Source organism: Lissotriton vulgaris, chromosome 7 (genome assembly GCF_964263255.1).
Source record: "Lissotriton vulgaris chromosome 7, aLisVul1.2, whole genome shotgun sequence".
Taxonomy (NCBI): domain Eukaryota; kingdom Metazoa; phylum Chordata; class Amphibia; order Caudata; family Salamandridae; genus Lissotriton; species Lissotriton vulgaris.
Genome location: NC_141695.1, coordinates 1411511447 through 1411539324, shown reverse-complemented (window position 1 = coordinate 1411539324; position 27878 = coordinate 1411511447). Strand labels below are relative to the sequence as shown.

Here is a 27878-nt window from a genome sequence, read left to right as displayed (position 1 = left end):
TTGTTTCCACGGTGGAGCTGCACAACTCGCAACTCAAGAATCACAGCCCAGTATCAAGGAAAAGGTCTCTTCTTTCAGCATAGGGAAGTCACCCACCAGGGCAAATGCTCTCAACGATCCTGTCAAGTGTCTCAGGCAGTGCACCACTTTTCTTCACTTCAATCTAACAGGCACCAGAGACACAACACCTGTACCCTAAACTCAAGCCCTCCCTAACTCATGTATTGCTCTGCTGGCACACGGCTCATTAATTGGGGCCACACATTGCATCCAGTGTACCCAGGTATCTCTTGACCAACAAACAAAGGAGGAAACTTGCACTCACTTCAGGACCAGGATTCAGAGGCCTGATGCTAGGATCTCTCAAGCAACCCTGGTTTCAAAAGGGGTCACCTCAAGCAAAGCCTCCTCGCCATTCTGTTCGGTCTGTGACTCTCAGCTGGGCATCAAAAACTTATTTGTGACCCCGTCTTTCGCCCAAGACAGTGGCAGGGGTACACAATTCATCTCAGGGCTTTCACCTTCACTGAGGTCCTAGTTGTCAGCAATGCCTGTGCTGGTTATCTTCACTTTGGCTTCAAGCTGGACTGGTGCTGACGCTGACTTCCCAGGCTGAATCTGATGTCCCAGCCCCTCTGGCAATGGTTGTAAGGCAGCAAATATCTATTGGTGGACAGAACAATAGGTCTTTAGACAAGACACAGAAACAGTCTATCAACAGAGAGGATAGTCTCAGAATACTTCCTAGTCTTGGGACGCCCCATATATTAGCAATGCACCCAAGAACCACTTCATTTATCTATGTGAGAGTAAAAAAAACCTGGACCTATTGGCAAGTATAACAGGAACTCTTTGGTGAACTGACAAGAGTAATACATCACCCAATCCCAAGCAGCCAAGGAAGTCTGTATCATTTATTAAACTGTGAGGAAAAGAGAAAAACAACACAGACATACCCTAAATCCTTACTTTGGTGTATTCCTATGTACTAATCTGAAAACCCTAAAAAAAAGGAAATGTTCTATACTTTTACTTATAGATTTTAAACTACTTGTACAGGACTGCAAACACATCTAAAATGATTATTCTTAATAAAACACCTACATTGTATGCTTAGGACCATGCTCTCATGTTATAGGAGCAACAGAAATAATCTAAAACTGCTAATTTAACAGGAGTTCTTATCTATAAAACAACATTTCCTTCAAAACATTTTTTTGCCAGGATCACATGGGCATCTTTCCTGTGTTCTACTTTTCATGATCCAAACTATGCAGCATCAGCGCTAAGAAGGACTGTCAACTTATTTACACAGACTAGCTAATAAAAGCTAGCAATGCCCTTGCAAAACTATGTAGCATGAGATAACATACAATAATGGTGTTATCACCTTAAGACTTGTAGTTCAAAAACTACCCACATCTAGTTCCCCTTAAAGATCAAAATAAGGGAACAACAATCTAGATTACTGATCCTGTCATAATTTCGTCAAACAGGATGGGCAGTAACATAACATATATACTTATTCATTTTATTAATGCTAACAATGTTTAAAACAGTATTACTGAATAGCCAATTAAATGTCTCATTGCTATTTCACAGACAGCTTAGACAGGCAAAATAATAATTGAGAAAAAGAGAGAGCAACATACATTTTACCTTCCCTTAATATGTAGAGGAGCTAGCCTCCTTCCCCCATTTTGACAGTAGGAAACCTGAAACAGGTCAACACTATCAATCCCTATTTGTAGCAACTGGGCATAAACAAAGTTATAGGAGGTACATAGTACATTTGAGAGGGCTGAAAAAAACATGAATACCCAAACGCCAATCCTTTTAGCAAATGTACAAGTGAAACATGAGGGCGAATTAATTTAAACTAAATTTCATTGCCTCAGCCTTTTTTTACAGTAATCCTCAGACTAAAAGCATTAGTGCTGTATATAAAAATGGCAAAGCTTATCTGCTAATCAAAGTTCACATATACCATTATATAGTTTTCTCGCATATGAGTACATAAAGTGCTTGCTTTTGCCAAAAACAAAGTAAAACTTCTCCATTTTCCCCTGTTGTCTTTCAAAAAGTTTCAGAGGTCAAAATGTCAAAGCACACTTTACTCTGGGAGCCATGCTATGCTTCTAAATATCAAACTGGCATTTAACTCTTCCCAGCTGTCCTATTCTGTATTCAAGGGTTGCCATGCGGCTGTCCCAATTCAAAGTCACCCTAGAGACAGAAAGCTGAAAAGCACGTATCCCCTTGTTTGTCAGTGTAGAGTTAAAAGAATAACTTCTGCTGGTTTTTTATACATATTTTCAATTGTAAGCAGTGTGCAGTAAACTTGTCTAACAATATAGAAGTCAGCTGTTTGTATTATACCTAAATGTATGCATTTACTGAAGCCTAAGGCAATTTAAAAGCTGCTCTAAGTAGTAGAATTGCATTTTAAATAGTGAATTTTACCCAATTTCGACTTTGATATTTGGGGCACTTAAAAATGATTATCCTATATTTTTTTTGCATCATAGTCATCCTCAGAATTTTCTCTAGCTAGCCCAGGAATGAAAAATTAGAAATATATCATATATACCCTTATATTTAATTTTATTGCTAGGAGGTCACAGTATGAGTATTAAGATTTATAAGTAATAAAAAAACACATTTAAAAGCACGTATTTTTTAAATAATTTTTTTCATAATTAATAAAAAAATGTTTTAATAAAACCAATCATTTTGATAAATCCACATAAGAAAAGCAAGCTTCATTCCTTGCCTATCATATTTAGACGCATTCATTTATGAGCCTAAGCACAGAAGCCTAACTTGAAACATGAAACATTTTGCGCCACTTTTTTAAAAGGACCGTCATTATTTAACATCAGAACCAAGAATGTGCTTATGTAAAAAGGCCTTAAGAAAGGAAATCCCTCCGTTAAATGTTTTCCTGTTATCTAAAATATTGAACCTCATTTTTGTAACTTTTTAAAACAGCAGTCTGAAATGCAGGATTTTACCCCGTGTTTAACTGATAAAATCCTAGCTGAGTCAATATTCTTGTCTCTCCGTGGCCTAAAATCAAAACAACAGCTGTTGCTCAGCGGCAGTTACAACACAGCTGTTGGAAAGCTTTTTTTAGTGTTGAAATGTAAGCATGGTGATAGTCTATATAAAACTGAGGCATTTCAATGCATGTTCTATAATATGTGTTTAGTTCAGCAACATCCAATTTACTCAGATGATGTGTTTGCCTGTTAATATCTAATACAATGTATCTAAGGAAAATGTTGTAACATTTTATAATTGTTTGTTTATTGCAAAACACACAATTTCGTTTTTGAGGCCTATTTTATTCCTATTCAATGTGAATTCTAATTTCATCTTTTAAGCATTAGCAGTTTGTGCATATGCATAGTTGCTTGCTCTAAAAATTTAATAGTAACATGCAGTTATTTAGCATATCATATGGTTCATTTCTAGATTTTTATTATTTTTATTTAATATTAATTAAATGACATTTTGCATAACAGACTGATGACAGCAGAAAAACACAAACATATTGAGCTCATTCCAGACATATACAGAAGGGGTCATACACTCAGAACACTTAATATAGCGCGCTTAAGGCTAGCCATTTTTACACAATGAACGCCATCGCTATTTACTCACAGAAGTATCACTAATGGGAAAAACCACAAACCACTTAGACATTTAAAAAAACATTTAACCCACAGATCAACACTTAAGACAGAAACAAAAGACAGCCCACAGACTGTGCTTAAACCAAATCATTTGTAAATACTAGTTGTAAGTCATATTTACAAGAAGAACTTCTCAATAGTATTCCAAAAGACTGCAAAAAACAGCCCAACAGACTGTTTTATTTCCAAGAAGCCAAAATACACTCAATTCACTAGCTTTGGCTGGCAGAACACAAAAAAATCGCTCTGCATATCTCCATTTTTAAACGTGCGCAGAAAAGGATCCTTGTTTGTATTATTGTCATATTTTAATTCCATTGGGGTACAGAGTCACCAAGGAAGAAATATGTTTTTATACCTAAACCTATTTAGGTATTCCCTCTAGGGGACCTGGCTAATTTAATTCACATCTCACTATGGTACCTCCAAAAAGCAACACATTCTTCGATGTGTGCTTGAAACAGGCATGCCAAAAATATTGCAACATATGCAAATATTATAACCAAAGTATCACTTAAGGTACTCTTGTACTGTGTGACATTCAAATCAATTCAAAACAGAGAGAATTCTCCTCATTACCCGCCTGTACAAATTGCAATTTATATATTACAAATCCAAATACAAATATTGGCCAATCATACAAATCAAAAGCCACAGTAAGCGTTACTAAACTACCTTACCAATCCCAGGCATCAAAAACCAACAGTAAGCCACATCAAACGATCTTACCAATCCCTTGGTTGTCCAGATTCTAACTGCCAAGTTCTGAATGACCTAACGGTCTTTCTTGAGAATACTCACGCCAAAAAGGTTCTCAGTCAGAAGCGGTAAACATCATGTGGAGGATCAAAATCAGGAAGATCAGAAATATACTGGGTTGCAGAAACACAGAATCCCCAGAATCTCCATGCACAGAGTACCTCCTTAGTAGAATCCTGTCCTGCCCTCCTCTGTAGATTTCTGTATCCTGACAAGATCACTCCCTTAGATAGCCACTTCTCTGATGAGGTCCACGTTGGAGCGCCTTTTGAAGAACATAGAACCCTTCTCAGGGGTCTCACTGATACTTGGTCCATTTAAACTAACAAAGAAGAAATTGGCACAGAAGCTGTAATATAAAAGTAACATCTTTAATAACCTCAAATGAGGGAGAATACGTCACACAGAAGCCTTAGCAACTGAATGAGGCAGTCTAAGGAGTACAGAAAACTGGGGCCTTATATATGCTTAGGGTTACATAGTCAGCATAAGACCAAGGGGAGGTCCTGGATCATGTAAGCATTCAAAATGCTTAATATAGGATTGCAAGATCTGCTTGCTCAACAAAGTGGGAGGAGAGTTACTTCTCCATACAGCAGCAAACATAGCCTGACAGTGGTATGAGAGAAGCAGGTGCATTCTACTAGCTAGGCCTCTCTGAGCATGTGCAAGGCTCTGAAGAGAGACACGGCACATGGCGAGCACATGGCTAACTAAAATGGCTGCCAAAATACAAAATGGCTTTCAGCTTATGCTAATAAATCCCTGCAATCTTTAACATGCCTTTACAATGCATATAATACCATGCATTGACCTTTACAACTCATTGCTTTACATCATTGTTCCATTTGTCATTGTAAAGGCTAATATTATATATATATATACACACGCACACACACACACACATAACCAACTGACAGTTGCCAGTCGGTAGTTATAGTTAGGATGTAGTTTCCAGAGGAAGAGCGTTTTTCTCATTTGTCAATAACTTTGGGGTCGTTTGACGAATCCTTGTGAAATTTTCAAAATTTATTTGACACTCTCTTCAGCTGCTATCTTGAAGGTTTCGGGGTGATCGGTCAAGCAGGGGCTAAACAAAAGGGGGTCTCAAAACGTGTTTTCTCCATGTTTATTTCCATACAAACTTTAGACATGGCTACAGCCCGAACTGCTGAATGCAATAACATCAAATTTGGCTGAAAGGTTTGGTTCAGGGAAGTGTCTTTATGTGATTTGGTGTTAATCCGTTCTGAAGCTGGGGAGTTATTTAAAGAAATTTTCTAATTGTACATATAGGGACGTGGAGGATCCGTGACCCCTCTTTCGATATCTGATTGGCTGCTAACACTTCAAACCAGGAAGTGTTGCCAGCCATCTTGGGACTCAGCTCATGCCAAGCCCCAGAAAAAAACATTTAAAAAAGAAGAGAAGAGGGGGCAGGAGATAAATACCCTGACCCCCAGGGTCACGTGAACCACCACCTCCCCAAGGCTTATTTATTTTCAACTGGGGGTGCCTCTCCGGCCCCCCAGCCCTGGGGACTGCCACCACCCTGGGGCTTTTCCTGAAAACATTGTGGGTGGCCCTGTAGACACCCCCGCAGCCCCAGGGGCCACCACTTCCCCGGGGCTTTAATTTCAATTAATCCAGGGGGGGTGCACAGACCCCCGCCGACAGCCCTGTGGACCACCACCTTTTCGAGGCAAAATCAAAGGAGGGGCACTGCGTAGCCATCCTCCTGGAACCAAAGATGGCCCTGGAGGCCACCATCCTGGCTCCTGCTATGTCCTGGGGTGCCCACTCCTGGGACATAGCTGTTTGCTATGGCTTGGGGAGAGCTTTACCGGTTCCACCAAGCCTTGGCAAATGCTCCATTTCCATCAAGCAAAAGCATTATATATGCTCCAACATGCTGGCCAAAGTTGCAGAGAAAAGAGTAAACAGGAAACTGCATATTCATCGAAGATCAAGCCATCATCGACCCCTCCCAATCCAGATTCCGAAGCAAACACAGCACAGAAACCCCCCTACTCACCGCCACAGACGACATCCTCACCCTCCTGGATCAAGGCCACTCTGCAGCCCTTATCCTACTCAACACAACAATAGTCCTGAGCTAATACGAAAATTCACTTTTCAGCCAATAGACAAATCACAAATCACTGTTTGTTTTCTTCTCTTCTTTCTTTTATTTCATGCGTTGATCGTTCATAAAACCTCCTAGCCGACACGTGTTTCGTCTGATATGGCGTTAATCCACAGACTTCTTCAAGGCTAGAACAATGTAATATTGCAGTTTTTACAATCTGTACATATGTATGTTTATTTCCAACATCCTTATTTTTCAAGAACTCAGATTTTAAAGAGTCCCATTGTAAAGTGTTGCAAGTTGTCAACATCAAAGAACAGGTGCAATATCACCTAAGGACCACACAAGGTGCTATGAAGAGAAAGTTTTTATGAGTGGTGATCACCAAATGACAAAGTATATATTAAAAAGTATAAAAGAAAAGAATCCCACCACCGTGCGCTTTATCCTAGGTGCGATTTAAGTCAACACATAGTCAAACTTTCAATATTCATAAGTGTGAGTTTATTGTTGTGACCAGAGAGAGATAGCCCCGCACATCAGCATAACGTGCTCAACCGAAATTATGAATCAGTCATAAGTACCTTAAAATGAATAAATTCGGCCTCTAATCTCCTGTTTAACACCCCTGCCACATCATCAATGGGGTTTAGTTGTCCTCTTAACTATCAATAAAAAGTTTAAACTACGGAAAATAGAGTGAGTACTAAATACTATGCAACTAAGATTGGTTCCTTATGTATATATAGAGAAATAATATTCAGGTTCTGAATTGCGGTCTTTTTATTGATAGTTAAGAGGACAACTAAACCCCATTGATGATGTGGCAGGGGTGTTAAACAGGAGATTAGAGGCCGAATTTATTCATTTTAAGGTACTTATGACTGATTCATAATTCGGTTGAGCACGTTATGCTGATGTGCGGGGCTATCTCTCTCTGGTCACAACAATAAACTCACACTTATGAATATTGAAAGTTTGACTATGTGTTGACTTAAATCGCACCTAGGATAAAGCGCACGGTGGTGGGATTCTTTTCTTTTATACTTTTTAATATATACTTTGTCATTTGGTGATCACCACTCATAAAAACTTTCTCTTCATAGCACCTTGTGTGGTCCTTAGGTGATATTGCACCTGTTCTTTGATGTTGACAACTTGCAACACTTTACAATGGGACTCTTTAAAATCTGAGTTCTTGAAAAATAAGGATGTTGGAAATAAACATACATATGTACAGATTGTAAAAACTGCAATATTACATTGTTCTAGCCTTGAAGAAGTCTGTGGATTAACGCCATATCAGACGAAACACGTGTCGGCTAGGAGGTTTTATGAACGATCAACGCATGAAATAAAAGAAAGAAGAGAAGAAAACAAACAGTGATTTGTGATTTGTCTATTGGCTGAAAAGTGAATTTTCGTATTAGCTCAGGACTATTGTTGTGTTGTGTATCAGGGCATTGACTGGTTCATGCCTGTTGTGTTTAGATTGGTGGTCTAAACTCTGTCCTTGGAGCTTTCATATATTTTCTTTTCCTGACTATTATCACTGGTACCCAGCGCAATTATAACCCAACCACCAATTTTCCTATTTGCTTATCCTACTCAACCTATCAGCGGCCTTCGACACCGTCTCCCACCGCACACTAGCCGTCAGACTACATGATGCAGGCATACAAGGAACAGCCCTGGACGGGTCCCTTTATTCCGCACCGGAAGAAGCAAAAGGGTCAGGCTACCACCCTTCCTCTCTGACCCCACAATAATCACCTGCGGAGTCCCACAGGGGTCCTCTCTGAGCCTGACCCTGTTCAACATCTACATGGCCCCCCTCGCAGCCATCGTTCAACAACACGGCCTAAACATCGTACCCTAAGCTGACAACACCCAAATCATCCCCTCTCTCACCAAAGACCCCACCACCACCAAACTCAACTTCCAGAAAGGAATGCAAGACGTCGAGCCTGGATGACCAACAGCTGCCTGAAGCTCAACGCAGAGAAGACAGAAGTCCTCTTCCTCTGTACCAGCCCCTCAGCGTGGGACAGCACCCGGTGGCCGACCACCCTCGGAAGCAAGCCTACCCCTGCAGACCACGCCAAGAACCTCGGCATCGTACTCTACTTATTACTCACCATGAACCGACAGGTCAACGCCGTCCCCTCTAGTTGCTTCAACAAAATCCTTCAAGACCTTCAAATGGATTCCACCTGAGTAAAGGAAGACAGTCACCCACACACTCATCACCAGCAGACTGGACTACGGAAACACATTCTACGCTGGCATCAACAAGTCCCTACTCCACAAACTCCAGACAATACTGAACACCGCCGTCACACTTGTCCTCGGCATCCCCCGCACAAACACATCAGCCAGCACCTATAAAAACTCCACTGGCTCCCCGTGGAGAAAAAAGTCACCTTCAAAATCCTCACTCACACCTACAAATGCCTACACAATGACGGACCTAAATACCTCAACAACAGAATCAACTTCCACGTACCCAAAAGAAACCTCCGATATTCCAACCTTGCACTGGCCGAAACGCTGCACATCCACAGAGCCAGAGAAGCAGGTGGAAGATCCTTCTACCACATTGCTGCCAAGACCTGGAACGAGCTACCGGCAGACATCAGATGAGCCCCCTCCCTGATCACCTTCAGGAAGACCCTCAAGACCTGGCTCTTCAGCTAGACAGATCTATGGACCCCCCCCCCCCCCCCCCCAGCGCCTTGCGACCCTCGCGGGTGAGTAGCGCGCCACCACATTGAAAACACACCCCCTGGCGTGCTACTGGTTGAGTAATGAAGTTTACTTTACTCCTGCGAGTCTCTGGGGGCCAACTATCCTATCTCTTACCTCCAGTAAGTCCCACACAGTCTCCTCTTACCTCTGGTAAGTCTCACACAGTGGGATTGCTGAAAGGTTGTCATCGGCCACGGCCCCTATCTCCACCCCTCTCTGCAAAAGTGCCTCCTGGCACACTTCTAGTTGGGGGTTGAAGTCCCCTTGACTCTTAAGGGGCCTTGAGGCTAACTAACCCTCCTCTTACCTCCAGTAAGCACCACACAGCTGGATTGCTAAGAGGTTATTGGGGGCCATGCCCCCTTTCTCCACCACTCTGCAAACGCAACTACTAGTTAAAAAAACGTAGATATTTACTTAAAAAAAACAAAGGCTGCAGGGATGTTATAGTTAGGAACTAGCATTGAAAATTCCTTAGAAATTCACTGGAAAACCAAAGGTTACAGGGACGTTATAGTTAGGCTAAGATTTCACTCAAACAAAGCCAGTGAAATTCAGCAGTTATAGTTACCTGAGTTAAATATAACTTATACCCCTACAATGCACTGCTTATAACCTCACATATTACATCACTTATGACATGGTTAGTGACATCACTGATGACATCTAAAATGACATCATCCACAGATTCACTCACACATCCACTCCTACCTACATGCAACCTCTTGTACGCCCACTCACATCCACACAAGCACTCACATACCCATTCACAGACCCATACCAATACTCGCTCTTCCATAGTGGTATTGACACACCCATCACTCACTCGTACAGCCACTCACACAACCATTCACTCACCCATATAGCCACTCGTGCAACCAGGCACTCACCTATACAGCCACTCACATTGCCACTTATTTACCCACATAGTCACTCAGACACTCACTCACCCATAAAGCCTCTCAACACAGCCGCTCAGTCACCCATACAAGCACTAACACACCCACACAACCAATTACATACCCATTCACAAATCCATACAAGCACTCACACATCTGCTCACTCACCCATAACGTCATTTGCACAGACACGTATTCATCAATGCAGCCACTCACACACCAACTCACTTAACTACTCACCTCAAACAGCCACTCACTCACACATACAGCCACTTACTCACCCATAGAGCCACTCACTCACCCATACAACCACTGACACAACCACTCACAGACCTACTCAGAAATCACTCACTCACCAATACAGTCACTCATGCATGTGTTCACACACCCCTATAGCCAATTACACACACACACACCCACAGATAAACAGTCACATACCCACTCAGCTCACACGTTAGAGATAGTATCACTCATTAGTAGTATAACTAGTATAGTAATCTAACTTTTGTAGTAGGTTAGCATATACCTTGAGCACCCATAAACTCTTAAAAATAACTACTCTCACTGGATGATGTCATCTGTGATGTCACTGACCATGTCATAAGTCATATAATTTGTGAGGTCATAAGCAGTGCATTACGGGGGCGTAAGTTATTGCTAGTGCAGGTAACTGTAACTGCTGAATTTCACTGGTTTTGTACGAGTGAAATCTGAGCCTAACTATAATATCCCTGTAACCTTTGTTTTTTTCAGTGAATATATGTTAGACTATCAATACTATGCACTTACACACACATATGTACGTGTATATATATATATAAATGCACACACACAAATATATTTTTTCCTTATCCCTAAATACCGCTTACCTCCTGTTACCGCTACATGTCTTTGAACTCCACTACCTCCCTTTACATCTGTATTTCCTTACGCTCAAAAAACCTCACTGCACTTTGAGCCTCATTTACAAGAAACAAATGCATCAGCACTGATGCGTCAGTTTCATTGAGAATGTGCCCAATGTCGTTGCGACACCATGGATGCGCTGTATTTACAATACAGGGCTCCATGGCGCAAGGATTAACAGATGTGTCAGAAATTCTGACATCTGTTTTCTGTTTTCGCAAAAGTGACTCAGTTCTGGGGTTGGTTGTAAAACACGCAACTCCAACAATGCGTCAGAACACATAGGCAAGTCCCATTTTAAAAGCACTGCGTCATTCCTTACGCCTAGTTTGAGCAGGAATAGGGATTTTTGATGCAGTGAAGTTGTAGAGTGACACAGTGAAATTTTGGCCACTATAGGTGTGGCAGGGTATACTCAGACATGAGTCCCTTTCTCACTGCTCCATCAGGATTCAAGCAAGCCGGGCCGAAGAGGCTGAAATGCCAGAAACCGGTCCCCGGTAGCTTGTCTCCTTTCTGGTAAAGAATTGGCTTGGTAGTTTAGTCTGCCCTGTTCCCATGATGCACTGGGCCAGGGACAGACTGATTTGCATATAGCCAGGTTCTGAGCTGGGATGGGGCAGTGAGATAAATAACGGTGATGGATCAAGCCCTGATCTTTGGACTGGGTAAGAGTGGTCTGCTCAATTCAGACACTCTGTTCATCACCACCCCCTTTTGTAAATCGATTTTGGCCACTATAGGTGTGGCAGGGTATACTCAGACATGAGTCCCTTTCTCACTGCTCCATCAGGATTCAAGCAAGCCGGGCCGAAGAGGCTGAAATGCCAGAAACCGGTCCCCGGTAGCTTGTCTCCTTTCTGGTAAAGAATTGGCTTGGTAGTTTAGTCTGCCCTGTTCCCATGATGCACTGGGCCAGGGACAGACTGATTTGCATATAGCCAGGTTCTGAGCTGGGATGGGGCAGTGAGATAAATAACGGTGATGGATCAAGCCCTGATCTTTGGACTGGGTAAGAGTGGTCTGCTCAATTCAGACACTCTGTTCATCACCACCCCCTTTTGTAAATCGATCTTGGCCACTATAGGTGTGGCAGGGTATACTCAGACATGAGTCCCTTTCTCACTGCTCCATCAGGATTCAAGCAAGCCGGGCCGAAGAGGCTGAAATGCCAGAAACCGGTCCCCGGTAGCTTGTCTCCTTTCTGGTAAAGAATTGGCTTGGTAGTTTAGTCTGCCCTGTTCCCATGATGCACTGGGCCAGGGACAGACTGATTTGCATATAGCCAGGTTCTGAGCTGGGATGGGGCAGTGAGATAAATAACGGTGATGGATCAAGCCCTGATCTTTGGACTGGGTAAGAGTGGTCTGCTCAATTCAGACACTCTGTTCATCACCACCCCCTTTTGTAAATCGATTTTGGCCACTATAGGTGTGGCAGGGTATACTCAGACATGAGTCCCTTTCTCACTGCTCCATCAGGATTCAAGCAAGCCGGGCCGAAGAGGCTGAAATGCCAGAAACCGGTCCCCGGTAGCTTGTCTCCTTTCTGGTAAAGAATTGGCTTGGTAGTTTAGTCTGCCCTGTTCCCATGATGCACTGGGCCAGGGACAGACTGATTTGCATATAGCCAGGTTCTGAGCTGGGATGGGGCAGTGAGATAAATAACGGTGATGGATCAAGCCCTGATCTTTGGACTGGGTAAGAGTGGTCTGCTCAATTCAGACACTCTGTTCATCACCACCCCCTTTTGTAAATCGTATTTACAATACAGGGCTCCATGGCGCAAGGATTAACAGATGTGTCAGAAATTCTGACATCTGTTTTCTGTTTTCGCAAAAGTGACTCAGTTCTGGGGTTGGTTGTAAAACACGCAACTCCAACAATGCGTCAGAACACATAGGCAAGTCCCATTTTAAAAGCACTGCGTCATTCCTTACGCCTAGTTTGAGCAGGAATAGGGATTTTGATGCAGTGAAGTTGTAGAGTGACACAGTGAAATGTTGTAAATTTCACTGCAAAAAGAACAAATGATGGACAGAATGCAGAAAAATGTCATACATTCACCACAGTACAGAGATCTGGGCCTAAATACATTGTTTTTTGCTCACCATGCCATACCAGTTTGGACCCAGCCATATGTAAATTAGTCTTGACCCTGCGCCCAATTGGAACAGTTCAGCCCAAACAGCCAGGCCAGGTCTTCCCTGCACTGGAAACAAGAATTCTAGGACTGGTTTCGGGCTTTCAGGCCTCGTCAGCCAGGATAGCTTGACTCCAGTGGCATGGAGAGCACGAGACCCACATCTGGGCATACCCGTCCCACTCGGGGTGACAAATGCAAAAAGAACAGGGTCAAGACTGATTTGCATATAGCTGTGTCTGAACTGGGGTAGCAAAGGGAGCTAAAGAATGATGATGGATTCAACCCTGATCTGTGACTGGGGTGAGTGTTTGAAAGGTTTCAGCACTCCGTCCATCATCTCCTTGTGTTTGCTTTTTTCGCCCTAAGTTGGCAGGGTATGCCCAGACGTGGGTCCTTTGCTCACTTTGCCACTGGATTCAAGCTAGCCTGGCTGAAGAGGGCTGTGAGCCCAAAACCGTTCCCAGGATGCTTGTTTCCGGTCTAGGAAGACATTGCTTGGCAGTTCGGGCTGGACTGTTCCCATGAGGCACAGGGTCAAGACTGATTTGTATATAGCTGTGTCTGAACTGGGGTGGCAAAGTGAGCTAAAGAATGATGATAGATTCAACCCAGATCTGTGACTGGGGGTGAGTGTTTGAAAAGTTTTAGCACTCAGTCCATCATGTTTGCTTATATTTTTTAATACATTTTCCTGCGCCAGTTCTAGGTGGCTTTTTTGCATAGGAACACTTACCCTGCATATATAATAACTGGGAAACGTATAATGTGATGCAGGGCTCTACAAACTGATGTATTGGATCCAATGTGTCAGTTTGTAGATATGGCGCAGTGTGGTGTACTGACTGCGCTGCATCAAAAAAAAAGTGGTGCTGCGGTGGCACAAGAGGCTTCTAAATGGGACCCTTTATCTCTACCCCACAAAGAACCTTAGAAACCCTTATCTACCTTTACCTCTACCCACATTTGAACCCTAAAAACACAATATCCCATCTCGTAAACCCTACCTTTTTTAAGTGACATAAAAAAATGATGTCATTCATTTAAAATAAGTACTGTTTTATAAAGACATGCATTGTAAAATGCTCAAAAAGGGTCCTCATTGAACTTGCTTGCATTGTAAAGGATTGCTTTGAAACATCCATTATTGTAAATACTACATTGTAAACATTATTTTCCGCCACTAGAAGCAGGGGCACCTTGTGCAATAATCCATAAGACTAATTTACATACTCTTGCAGTAATGTAGTCATTCTTTTCTCCCCTACCCCATGAATAATATTTGCTTACAACATGTTTTTGATTCCAGCCCAAAGTCCCTGCGTGGACAGATTGCCAGCGTACGGAAACTGATTGTGTTCTTCGCCATCCAGAACGGTTTTGTTTGTCTCTTTGGGGTAATCTGCCTTATCCCCAGTCTGCAGCTCCAGGTAAGAGGGACCAATAGGCTGGAAGCCTCAGGCAAACCGCCCAAAAATAGGTGTAACGAGAAACAGAATGGCATCGTTCCTGATGGCTATTGTCACAAAACTGCTCAAACGTTCACCATTGTGTCTACTTCCTTGTGCTCATTATGGAACCTGATTAAATAGATAGGCGATGGCTTGCCAGAACAAACTATTTACTACCACAAAAAAACACCAAATGGCAGTAGCTGAATTTGATTTGAACTGAGTGAGTACTGTCACTGCAGATTAAAAGAAAGAAAAGGCTTTTCACCTGTAATATTGGTTCTCCGTCATAGGAATCACAAGAAAAAAACGTTTTGGGTAGCAACTTTAAAAAGACTCTAACTACTCCGATGCCTACTATCGTAAAGAAGGCATTTTCTTTCAATTAAATTAGTTATTTTTACAGTACAGTTAAGTCCTCCATAATCCATTGAATAAAGTAAAAGCTCAAAAGAACTAAATCCTTATATTTAAAACACGGGGAAAACGTAACAATGGCTGCATAGGCATAGATAATCAGAAGGCTGAATAAAAGACAGAAAACACTGCACTGTGTCTTTAAGGCTGAAGGCTGAGCTGGCAATCCAGTTAAGCACAGACCGCTATCTCCAATTCACTTGGGCCATATGCATGAACACATTTTCCCATAAACACAGAATGGGCAAAACCCTTTGACGCATCTGGCCCCTTGCGTTTGCGCAGAAATATACTGCAGATTAAAGCAACTAAGTGGAACATCTCTTAACTTCAGGGGAGGATACAGGGTTGTTCATGAATTCATCAAAACCACCTGTGATGGAGATCTATTCTTACATAAGAGGAACGTTCTTGTCGCCGTCATATGACTTTTGCTGATATTTAAGAACTTTGAATTGAATAGCAAGCTCCCTCAGATAAGCAGAGTCAAGATATTGTGATGTAGGAACAACTGAGACACCAATGGAGTGTAGTGGGCAAACAAATTAGGCATAGAGGATTGATCAAACTAAGCAACCATTCTGAAGTCAGAATCTGTAGAACAGTGACTCGCAAAAGTATGAACTGATCTCCAGTGGGCAGCTCTACATATTTCGGCTCCGGGTCCATCTCAACATAGCATCCGTGGCAGCTTTACCCCTGTGTGCTTCATTCACTTTTTGATAAGTAAACAAAATGCGAAATACTAACATCTACAAATAGTTTGCTTACAAGACTGCTTTTCGATATTGATAGGGCCATAGTTTACACATAAACAATTTGATGACTGTACCTCTTTTGCCCTGTGTAAGTAGCATCTCAACGTGTGTGACGATCTCTATGCTGGAGTGGACCCATTTTTTAAAAATAGGATATAGCTGAGTGACATAAAAATAAAGGCAAGAAAGCTGGGCAAGTCTTGAATACCACCTTACTCAGACTGGAAATCATACACGGCTCCCTAGTACACAATGCCTGAATCGCACTCACTCTAGCACTTGAAGTAATAATAATAGCTTAAAAAACTATCTTCCTTCTGTAGATGCTGTAGAGTAGCTTTGAGCATATGTTCAAAATGAGATCCCATTAATCTTGGCAATACAATTAGCAAGAAAGCGATACTGTTTTTAGCTGTGGAAAAAGTTTTTTCCAGCCAATGCAAAATATCTTTCATTATAGGCATCAAGAACAATGATTGAGCCTATCTGTATGTAGCAATAGGTGCTAAGTGCACTTTATTGAGGATATATTAAGGCAAGCTTGTGCCAAGTATAGTAAATAAGACAGCACTGTATCTTCCTGATACATGAAAAGGTAATCTTCATGCCAAAGATGAAGATTCCAAAGCACCATACGTAGAATCTCTTCCATTGATGTGCAAAGGAGGATCCTGTAAACGTTATGTTTACCTTCTTCAGAATCATAATACATTCAGACAGAACGTTTAACGGTTACTATTGGATGAATTCAGGAACCATGCAGTCAAATGAAGGGACGTCAAACTGTGGTGCAGATCTTTCCCTTGGCTTTGGTTAACTTTGTGGATCTTGCTTGAACTGTAGTTTCAGTCTCTTTGATAGGTCCAACAGATCATTGTAGCTCCCCTGCCTCGGGGATCGAGGGCCCACCAAGATCTTCCTAGATGCATCCTGCTTCACTTTGGACCCGACCTTCAAGATTAAAGATATTGAAGTAAAAACGTAGAGCAATGTACCGGACAAGTCTATCAAAAAAGCAGTCATCAGGGATCCACTCATCACAAACCTGGATGCTAAGTTTGGCATTTTACGGTGCCTGCTGTGATGAAGACATCTGTACATTAACGATCACCAACATTTGTATAAGCGATTGATAAATTTGACACTCATAACATTTGTGGTCTTATGATATGCATCTGCTTAGAGCATATTTTTGTTGCTTGTTAACCGCCGGCATGTGTTATTTCCCTGACAGGTGTTCGCTGCAATCTAAACGGGTACTTACCCTGAGTGCCTGAATGTATATGAAACCGGACTTTTTCTTGGTCACTAATCTAGCGTGAGCACAGAGGCCTAGGCCTGTCCATGGTAAAGCGAGTTCCAGAATCTATTCTGTGACTTGTAGGGGTGCACCAAACAAGTTTTCATCAGCTGGAATGATACTACTGCCCAAGCCCTGGGTGAGTCACAGAAAGGGGTGTGGCAGTTTTTGTGAATTCTGAAGTTATGATGAGAAGTTTTATTGTGTCAGTACACAGTGTGGTCTACCCACTTCAGTAAAGACCTGCTTTAGTGTGAACCTCAGACCCTTGTGCTGGCATTCCATGTGAATGTTGAGTGTGTGTATGCACAGCACATATTTGGTAGTAGGACTAAGTTTTGTTTTTTAAGTTTGAAAAGCTTTATTGAATAAATAAAGACAATGTAAAACATCAGTACAACTGCAAAAAGATAAAATACAATAAAGAAGAAACAAAAGTAAACCTTGCGTGTATAAGTAAAAACCTCAAAGAGGTAAAGAATATACCAAGGGAAAAGGCTTTTATAACTTTTAGAATTTTGGGGAGGGAAAAGAAAGAAGAAGAAGGAAAAGAGAAAGAGGGGAAAGAGGAAAGGGAGGGGAAAGAAAGAGACATCAATAATAGAGCAATATTAAAGCTAATACATAATATAATTATATTAATAGTATGCAAAAAATAAAAAACATCATATAGCAGATAAATGAATATGAAGCTAAATGGCACATCTGGATACGTAATCTGTTAAAGGGGACCATAATAAATCACGTTTAATCAAAAGGGAGGTAGAAGAGGCACATGCACGATCTAATCTATGGTGATGACAAATTAAATTCCACCAAGCAGCATAATTGACATTCTTGGTATCTTTCCAATTAGTAGTAATGATTTGAAAAGCGATAGCAGTACATAAGTCAATGAATTTGCGAGTAAAAGGTGGAACATCCCAGACTGGAGCTAAACCACCCAGAAAAATCAGAGAAATATCAAAGGGTATATTATTAGATAACATTTTGTTCAGAAAAGACCAAATTCGTGACCATAACAGTTGTACCTTAGGGCATAAAAAGAACATATGTTTAAAATCACTTGTAATACAGGAACAGGACCAACATTTTTTGGAATCTATTAGTTTAAATTTAAAAAGATCACAAGGGGTGTAGAACAATCTATTGTAAAAATAGTATAAGGTCTGCGTGGTACTAGCGGAGCGGGAAGTTGAATGGAGTTTAGACCAAATTGAGTCCCAGGTGGACTCGAGGAAGGTATGGCCGAGGTCTAATTCCCAAGAAAGTTCAAGTTTTGTTTTAGGCCACACTAAAGGTGAGGGAGAAAGTAATTTATAAATGGCTGAGGCTTTGAAGGGAATGTGAAAGTTAGGGGGAGAGGATAAGAGAGGAGGAGTGCAGGGAGTGGGTGCATCCTGTATGATAGTGGAGTGTAGAGAAGGAGTAAGTGTGAGAAACTGTGAAGAGTATTTATTAGAGATGCCAAAGGAATCACAAAGTACCTGAAAAGGCTCTAGAGAATTATTAAGAAGAAGATGACTATAAGTAAGGATTCCTTTATCAATCCATTCCTTCCAAAAAAGGGCACGGTTGCGAAATTTAAGAGATTTATTGTACCACAATGGGGTATTCAAGTGAAGAGTAGAGGACGAGGAAAAGGAGCGGAAAAGAGCCAGTACAAGGGCTTTTGAATGTTTGAAATTAGGCGAAGAAAATTTTGAAGGTGGCTGAGTAAGGTTAGAAGCGGTGAGAAGAGAGAAAGGGGAGATTTGTGCTGATTCTAAAGAGCTCCAGGACGTAATAAGCGGTGGAGGAGAGTCAAGTAAAAAAGACCAGATTTGCTTAAGGGAAAATGCAGAATGAAAGCGTGAAATGTTTGGAAAGGTGACACCACCGAGATGTTTAGGCTGTTGAAGACGGGATAAAGCAACTCTGGCTTTACGATTATTCCATAAAAATTTAGAGAAGAGACTGTTGATGGACTTAAAGAAGAAATGAGGAAGGGGAATGGGAAGCATAGAGAGATAGAAATTCACAATGGGAAGAAGCGTCATTTTAATAGTAGAGAGACTACCCCACCAAGAGAGAAAAAGAGGAGACCAGTGATCAATAAGTGAAGAAAGTTTTTTAAGAATATCAGAATGATTGATTCTAACAGTCTCTCTAGTGGAGTTAGCATAAAGAACACCAAGACACTTGATATGGCTAGATGTCCATTGGGGATCACTGACATAATATAGAATGACAAAATATAGACTTACCAAAATATAGTCACCAAAATATAGAATGCCAAAATATCGAATTCCTATCTACAAACAGGTAAGTACAAAAATATTGAATCCAAAATATAGTCTGTAAAAAATATAGTCAGTCAAAATATCGAATTTTTTTAAATGTCTTAAAAGTAATTTAAAATTAATGAAATAATAAATATAATTAACTAAAACATACTTAAAAATACTCAAATAACCTTAAAATTAGGATATAATTATTTAAGTTATTAATACAAAATGTACAATATTTTACCGTAGGATAGCAGGAGGGTAACATTTAATATTACCACTCCAGTGAGTGCAACAGTAGGGAAAGCGTTGGATAGCGTAGGGGTAAAAAATACTATTCCCACTCCAGTGAGTGCAACAGTAGGGAAAGCGTTGGATAGCGTAAGGGTAAAAATTACTATTCCCACTCCAGAGAGTGCAACAGTAGGGAAAGCGTTGGATAGCGGGAGGGTAAAAAATACTATTCCCACTCCAGTGAGTGCAACAGTAGGGAAAGCGTTGGATAGCGTAGGGGTAAAAAATACTATTCCCACTCAGGAGAGTGCAACAGTAGGGAAGGCGTTGGATAGCATAAGGGTAAAAATTACTATTCCCACTCCAGAGAGTGCAACAGTAGGGAAAGCGTTGGATAGCATAAGGGTTAAAATTACTATTCTCACTCCAGCGAGTGCAACAGTAGGGAAAGCGTTGGATAGCGGGAGGGTAAAAATTACTATTCCAACTCCAGAGCATGCAACAGTAGGGAAAGCGTTGGATAGCGTAGGGGTAAGAATTACTATTCCCACTCCAGAGAGTGCAACAGTAGGGAAAGCATTGGATATTGGAAGGGTATAAATTACTATTTACACTCCAGAGAGTACAACAGTAGGGAAAGCATTGGATAGCGTAGGGGTAAAAATTACTATTCCCACTCCAGAGAGTGCAACAGTAGGGAAAGCGTTGGATAGCGTAGGGGTAAAAAATACTATTCCCACTCCAGAGAGTGCAACAGTAGGGAAAGCGTTGGATAGCGTAGGGGTAAAAAATACTTTTCCCACTCCAGAGAGTGCAACAGTAGGGAAAGCGTTGGATAGCGGGAGGGTGAAAATTACTATTCCCACTCCAGTGAGTTTAACAGTAGGGAAAGTAATGATTTAATATATTATTAAAAATAAATTAAATATCAATACCAATAAAACATTAATTGAAATGAATAACCAATTTAATATTATGTAATAATTAATTAGAAATATAACTACATATTAGTTATTAAAAATTAATAACCTATTCATAATTATTCAACAACGAATTAATTTTAAATAACAAAAACTAATTAATAATACAAATTAATACCAATTAAAAATTAACAGTAAATTAATTATCAATACACAAAAAGTATTTTTAATATGTAATTAATTACAATTACATTACTTCCCACCCTATTCCCCTATAAACCCACATCCCACTACAGAAAATACATTAATACAATTATCATAATTATCAAATATTTAATTAATACAAAATAATTACCAATTAATAAAAATTAATTGCCAATTAATAGAAATAAATTACCAATTAAAAATTAATTAACAATAAATTTAAAATCAATATGAATAAATGAAAAAAATATTTACTTTATTACAATTAAATTACTTCCCACCCTATTCCCCTATAAACCCACAACCCGCTACAGAAAATAAATTTAGAAAATTAACATAATTAACAATTAATCAATAAAAAACAAATTAATTGGCAATTAATAAAAATTAATTACCAATTACAAAATAACAATAAATTCAAAATGAATACCAATAAATAAATAAAAATATTTAATTAATTACAATTAAATTACTTCCCACCCTATTCCCCTATAACACCACAACCCGCTACAGAATTAAATTACGCAAAAATTAAATACCATAAAATTCATTACTTAAAATACATTAAACATACATTACAAAAATTAATATACACTTTTCACACATATACTAACATACAAAACACTTTAAAAAAATTGATAATATTAAAAAATCGATATATTTAATGCCTATATTGTATATTTTGATATTTTGACTTCTATATTTTGAAAATCGATATTACTTACCTTAAATTCGATATTTTTAACCACTATATTGTTTCCATTCGATATTTTGTCCATTCTATATTTTCACTTCGATATTATGTCCATTCTATATTTTGGAATAGATATTATGACTGTTTACCGTCCATTGGAAACCAGAACCATGAAACATGTGTGGGAGACAAAATTTATTGAGAGGGAGAACTTCTGTTTTGTCTATGTTCAATTTATATCCAGAAACAGAGGAATAGTCATGTAGCAAAGAAAAAAAAGCGGGAAGGGAGACCGAAGGGTTAGAAATGTAAAGCAAAATATCCTCTGCATAGGCAGTGAATTTAATTTCCGCATCCTTAAAAATGAAACCAGAATAGGAAGGGGATTGACAAATCTTCACGAGGAAGGGTTCCAACGCCAAAATGAAAAGAAGAGGGGAAAGAGGACAACCCTGTCTGGTACCTCTATGAAGGGGAAAGTATTTGGACTGCATACCGTTGATCCAGATGGAGGTAGATGGAGCGGAATAGAGGAGTTGGACATATTTAAGGAAAGTGGGGCTAAAGCCATGCCAACGCAAAGCAAGGACTAAGTTTTGTAATAGTATGAGTACCAGGACTGATGGGATTTAGTTTGGATAGCCCCTGGTTTAGCCTAGCCCAAGATGGAGGATAAATACAGTTTCTATATACAGTGGGAGTGTATTGATTGAATTCCTGTACACTGGAGGATGGAGACCCAAACAACAAAGAGGGGTAGAATGGAGACAGGGCTAACTTTAGAAATTCAATGGGTAGCTATTAGCAAAAACCTGTTGATGAGTTTTTCCTATTTTCCTTAGTACTGCCATTCTGATATGGGGTAGGATGGCAAGTTTCATGGTAGGGCCTATCATTTTGACTGTTTTTGATTTGTACTTCAGGAAGACCGATCACTGTCATGTACAGAGATTTCATAATTCATTGTGCCTTTGTTTCAGATACTCCAGCTTTGAGCCAGTATCACTACTACCTGTTGTGACAGCCAACACCCTGCACAAAGGCTGTGCATGAGAAACAGTCAGGAAGTGACATTTGAAACAGAACCAAAATAAACTGATTCTGAAATCTTAGACAGTAGATCCACATACCTGATCTGGAAAACATTATACATTTGGGACCCAACCACTAATACTTTATTCCAGTTCCATGTTCTTCTTGACCATGGATGAGAGCACTCCATACATTTCTCTGTCAGCTGTGTAACTAAAGCTGGATTCTGCATGACATCCACACTGCCAGAAGAGAGTGTACATCTTCTTAAGTCTGCACTTCATGCTGGAGGAGCTGAGGGTCTGACTAACACGTAGAAGCCTGTTTGCATGCCTGCCTACCTGCTACGAGGGGGATGGAGAGGGCCTGGTTATGCAAGAAGAGAGATTGTCCAGGAGGAAAGAACAGTTTGTTCCTGGAACGAGAGATACCCAGAAGAAGCTGAATGCCTGTAGGAGCTTTTTTATGTACTTGCACCTGCTGCTTGTGAGGTTCACGTTCAGGTATAGAAGTGTGTATATCTTGTGGTGTGAATTGAGGCACAGCATCTAGAGGCGGCACACTTGGGGTATCATGAGACCGAGGTGACTCCCAGATTTATAGTCTGAACCCTTTTCTTGAAAGACTCTGAGAATCAGGAAATTGTACATGATTTCTAGGCAGAATGGCTGGAGTGGGGGGAGCAGAATGCTCTATTGCTTGATCTTTTTCTGGCAGCACATATAACTAATATCTGCCTCCTATATGCAAGACTAATTTGCCCACAGATGGTGAACAGGACAGTCTACAATGTCAAGAATCCAAAGAAAGCTCCATTGTTTGCAGTCTTTGGCCTCAACATCCATATTTGCCTTGACCTCAACTTTCCACTTGAGGTTGTTGTCATTGTACGATATAGCACCATGTTATGTTGACTAATGGGGATCTCCTCTACATCATACCTAGTTCACTCGTCATTGACTGCCTTGATGCATAAGTGCCAATGAACATGATACTGGTGCCTCTGACGTTGAACTCCTCAACATGTAAAATAGAGTCACTTTTGGATTTTTGTGTTCTTTTTCCGCTTCCTACTTTAAGGCACTAGGAAGAGTACTAAGGACTTGGATAATCCACCTTAGTTGAAGATGATGGCAGTACAGCAACAGGAGGTGTTGATTATCCCTCATAATTGTATCCCCTCATGATGTTACAAATTTCTCCTAGTCATTTTATGGCAACATGGACACTGCTTATCAGTTCTGATTATCAGGAGTGCAGAGGTCATGGGGATCTTTTGCAGGCTTTTTTCTCCCTCATTTGGGACGTCTGACGAATAACAAAGACATGTTGCTTTTGAAAAGACCATCCTGAGGGGAAAAAGGTCATTTAGTGTAGGAGAGTAGGGTCTGCTTCCTATGGTTACCCCAACTTATTGCTGTGATTCTCTGGTTTTTCGACTTTAGTATGGCTGTGGCCCTGCTAATCAGGCCCACAGCCTGGCTGTTCTCTCTCTAAATTAATACCATGTACTTTAGGTACATACCAGATTGGTTACTGGGTCACCCTTGTGAGACCCTGTATAGTGTACCCTAGGTACCCAGGGTATAGGTGCACTCTAGGCCTACCAGAGGCTGCAGCATGTATTTTGCCACCCCTGGATAGCCTTCCAAACTGACACCACCAGTCTGTTCTTACAGCCTGGGTAAGGTGGTGTAATCACCCCTTACTTAGATATAGCATACCTATAACGACCTTATATATAGACACATAGTAACCTATAAGTCACTCCTATGGCAGGCCTTGGCAATCCTGGAGGCAGAGTGCTTGGTTTTGTGTGAGAGAGTGCCCTAGCATGAGCTGAGCCCCTCTGCAGCTTTCGGAACCATCTACTTATAGCTGTTCTATGATATAACCATACCATATACTCTTAAGGGCATTATAATCCTCGCGGTTAATGCTAACTTTGGTTTGGCTTTATCAATACATCTTGTGTAAGGTGTCAAACACTTTGAAATACTACCCACCCCGCGAGTCCTGGCGGTGGGGGTAGCATTCCACCCTTCTAGAGGGAGAAGACGTAGTTACTGGTAAACCCGGTTAAAGTTAAACAGAGCCTCAGCATCACAAAATGGATGCTGCTGCCACAGACACGAGTCTGTCCTCCTGCTGCTGGACAAAACTCCTGCAGGGGAGGCTTGGACAATAGGTTTCCTGCCCAGGGAGGTGCTAGCACCTCTCCAGACAGGCTCTTAATGTTTTGGGGCAGGGAGGGCTGCATTCAGTGAATACTTTCCAGACACTGCCTGGGGCACACAAGGTGCTCCATGCATTTCCCAGTTCAAACCGGTTGCTGGGGCACTCATCCCCAGCACTGGCGCGAACCTGGACAAAGGGGAAGGGATGTAACCACCCCCTCCCCAGGTCCACACATAGGAGGGACCTTAGAGTTAGTCCAACCCCTAAACTTACTATAAGTATAGAACCCCAGTCCCTAGGACTTTAGATGACCCTGGACGAAACTCTGCAACATATATCCTGGACCTTCGACATTCCATATCGACTGGAAGATGGAAGAAATCTCCCTTGTGGTCAAGGAGTGACCACCCTATTTAAACAGGTACCAACCGCAACTTTGCCGGTCTGCATTTTCGAGGCTCCCACTGGATCCCGAAGAAATCTGCGACTCAGGACATGGACTTCCAGACGTCTCTGATGCTGACCTGCGCTCCCAGAAATGCTGAGACCTGTGGCAGACACGAGAGACGTGGGACTGCAACTCCTGGGCATACTGCATTTTGCATGCTGCACTACTTCCTGAGGTATCCTGAAGTTGTGCATTGGGGTGCTTGAAGCCCCAGCCCCAAGCACCTTTTGCACCGAAGCTTAGAGGCCCACACTCCACGAGGGTCCCGTGGGCCCGCTTTGTGCATTTCAGCTCAACACATCTTCACGGTTCCTAGTCTGTTGGCTAGTGAGCCCGCCCGAAGACCAATCTTGAATTCCCTTGCTTTACTGGTTGCTCCAGGCTTGCCCAAACTTCTCCTCAAAAGAGAAATTTCTCAGACCTTGCTGGTCTGCACCGAAGCCAATCACAACATCTTGCATGGATTGCGTTTGCCAAGGCTTGTTGGGTCTAATCCAAATACCGACACCGCAGTCAACTAGATCCTTTGTGGGACAGCTCTAATCCAGCTCCTGGTCATCGTCGACGCCTCCTGGTCCTAATGGCTGAAGAGACAAACCTTTTCACCTGAAATCACCCTATATCAGCTGGCATCTTCCTATCGCCACCCTGGTCACCGACTAGTGACCAAGACTCTGTCTCGTCTGCTTTCAAGTTCGTCACATTTCCAATCCACCCTTGGATCAACCCGGACACTTTCCTCTGGTCGTCTGCAGCATTTCTTCGCAGCTTTCTGTCAATCAGTCAGTCAGTCAACCCACTTTATTCAATTAATTAAAATCATAAAAGTACAAAAGATAAAACACAAACATAGACAATATAACAAATATTCGCAGCTCTCCCTTGGAATCGACTACGAAACCCCACACAAAAAGACACCTATGCACCCGGCTTTCCTGGGTGAGGTAACACGAGTACTCCGGTGCTCCCATGGGCATTGACTCTCCTAGTGTCCTAGTCTAAAAGGGTTACATCGCAGTTCACCTCCTTGTGCCCTTAATCTTTAAAACTGTAACTTGTTCGTTCTCCATAGAAAGTCAATGGTAACCCGCAGCTGTGTTTAGACATTGCACGCGTCTCCCGTGGGCCTCCTGCATCCTAACCTTTGGTTGTTCCTAGAAGCCCCAGAGATTCCACAGACCCCAGGCCTTCTTTCTAACTGTCATGTGGTTCTTATTCCACCATTTCAGTATATGGTTTGTCAGGCCCCTAGGGCAAAACGTATACTGTGCAATTTATCGTATGCCAATTAGGTTCCTTGTATTGTACTTTTACCTCTGACATCATAAAGAGTCCAGAGGGGTTATGTTTAGAATAAATACATATATATTTGATATATACCTTGTGTGGTGTGCTTTCATTTGGTACTCAAGAGATTATAAATGGTAAAACAACTAGCTTAACTCGTCTCCAAGTCTTAGCCTGAAGGCTGCTCTCCACAGCTACCATTAGGATAGATTTCTATAAGGTTGACTTTATAACCTACCATCAATAAGGGTTGATTGGACTGGTGCAATGTGCCCACTAGAATAGTGGACATCATATACCAAGCCAACTTCTCACATTTAGTATCAGAAAAAACAGCCTGGCTCAATGTCTAACTGAATTTAGGGAAGCGATCTCAATACAAAAAAGTGGTCAGAGACCAGTGCCCATGGATACTCACACAGGAGTGTGAAAAGATGAACCGAAGGCAAACCATCTGAGGTTTTGCCTTAAGGAATACCCAAGTCAGCCAACAGTCTTAATAGCACAGTGCAGGTTTTTCAGTCAAACTTTAGCCTTCAGGTTAATTATTCCTATGCAAGCTTTATTCTTTCATTTTATCTATGTTCCGAAAATAGAAGTTTTGAAAAACCTAGCTCTTGAGTTTTTATCTTAATTCATGTATATGTTGTATGTATTTTAAAACCTATTCTAGTTTAAAGAAAATGCCCTTTTATGGTCATAGGCATAGCGTTCATGCTTTTATTAAAAGTTTCTACCTAAAATGATTTTTCGTATGAAAAGTGTTCTGGGAATCCTGTAGAGAGGTGGAGATCATTCATTCAGCAATGATAATATGACGAAAAGGATTCAATATACCAGAATTTCATCTCAAACCACTGGCAACTTGCTGATATCAAATAATATCTTTAGCTACATCCCTTAGAAATCAGAAGTGGCAATTGAAGGTTTTTTGACTTAGCAACTTTTCACTTACAAGCATGGTCAGAATTTGTCTACGCTCTGTTCAAGTACTACCTCTTACTCAGATATCAGGTGGCAATACCAGCATTCACGGGGATACCTGAACTGCACAAATAGTTAAGTGCCCCTGATCGAATAGTAACATCTCTAGTGCTCCTAGCTACACCGATACATTGTTGGGCAAATCTTATAGGACTAAATGACTTTTACCGCTGATACATTCCATGCACTTGTGACTGAAATTGTTTGAGAACGTTTATTTTGTATAATGCCTTAAAGAAAACCTGTAATTGTTCCTCTCACTGAACAGGTCTATACATCAATGTAACCACTTACTTACTTTCGTTTTTCAATCCACCAAATTTTCAGGTAAACTTTGTCATGTTTCCTTAGTTAAAACTTTACATACATTTAAAAAACAATCCAGAAGGATCAAAAATCACTTTTCATTGCGATTGTTCAACTAAGATCCACACATAAGCAATCATTTGTATACGATGTCAGT

General features: G+C 41.1%; 1 protein-coding gene across 1 annotated transcript in view; it reads left to right on the top strand.

The window, feature by feature from the left end:
* Positions 1 to 27878, top strand: part of LOC147705743 (large neutral amino acids transporter small subunit 4-like) — a 256994-nt gene that overhangs the window by 219753 nt on the left and 9363 nt on the right. The window contains exon 11 of the mRNA XM_086928976.1: positions 14551 to 14671. Within this exon, the coding sequence (XP_086785102.1) occupies positions 14551 to 14671 (121 nt within the window). The remainder of the gene's footprint in view (positions 1 to 14550; positions 14672 to 27878) is intronic.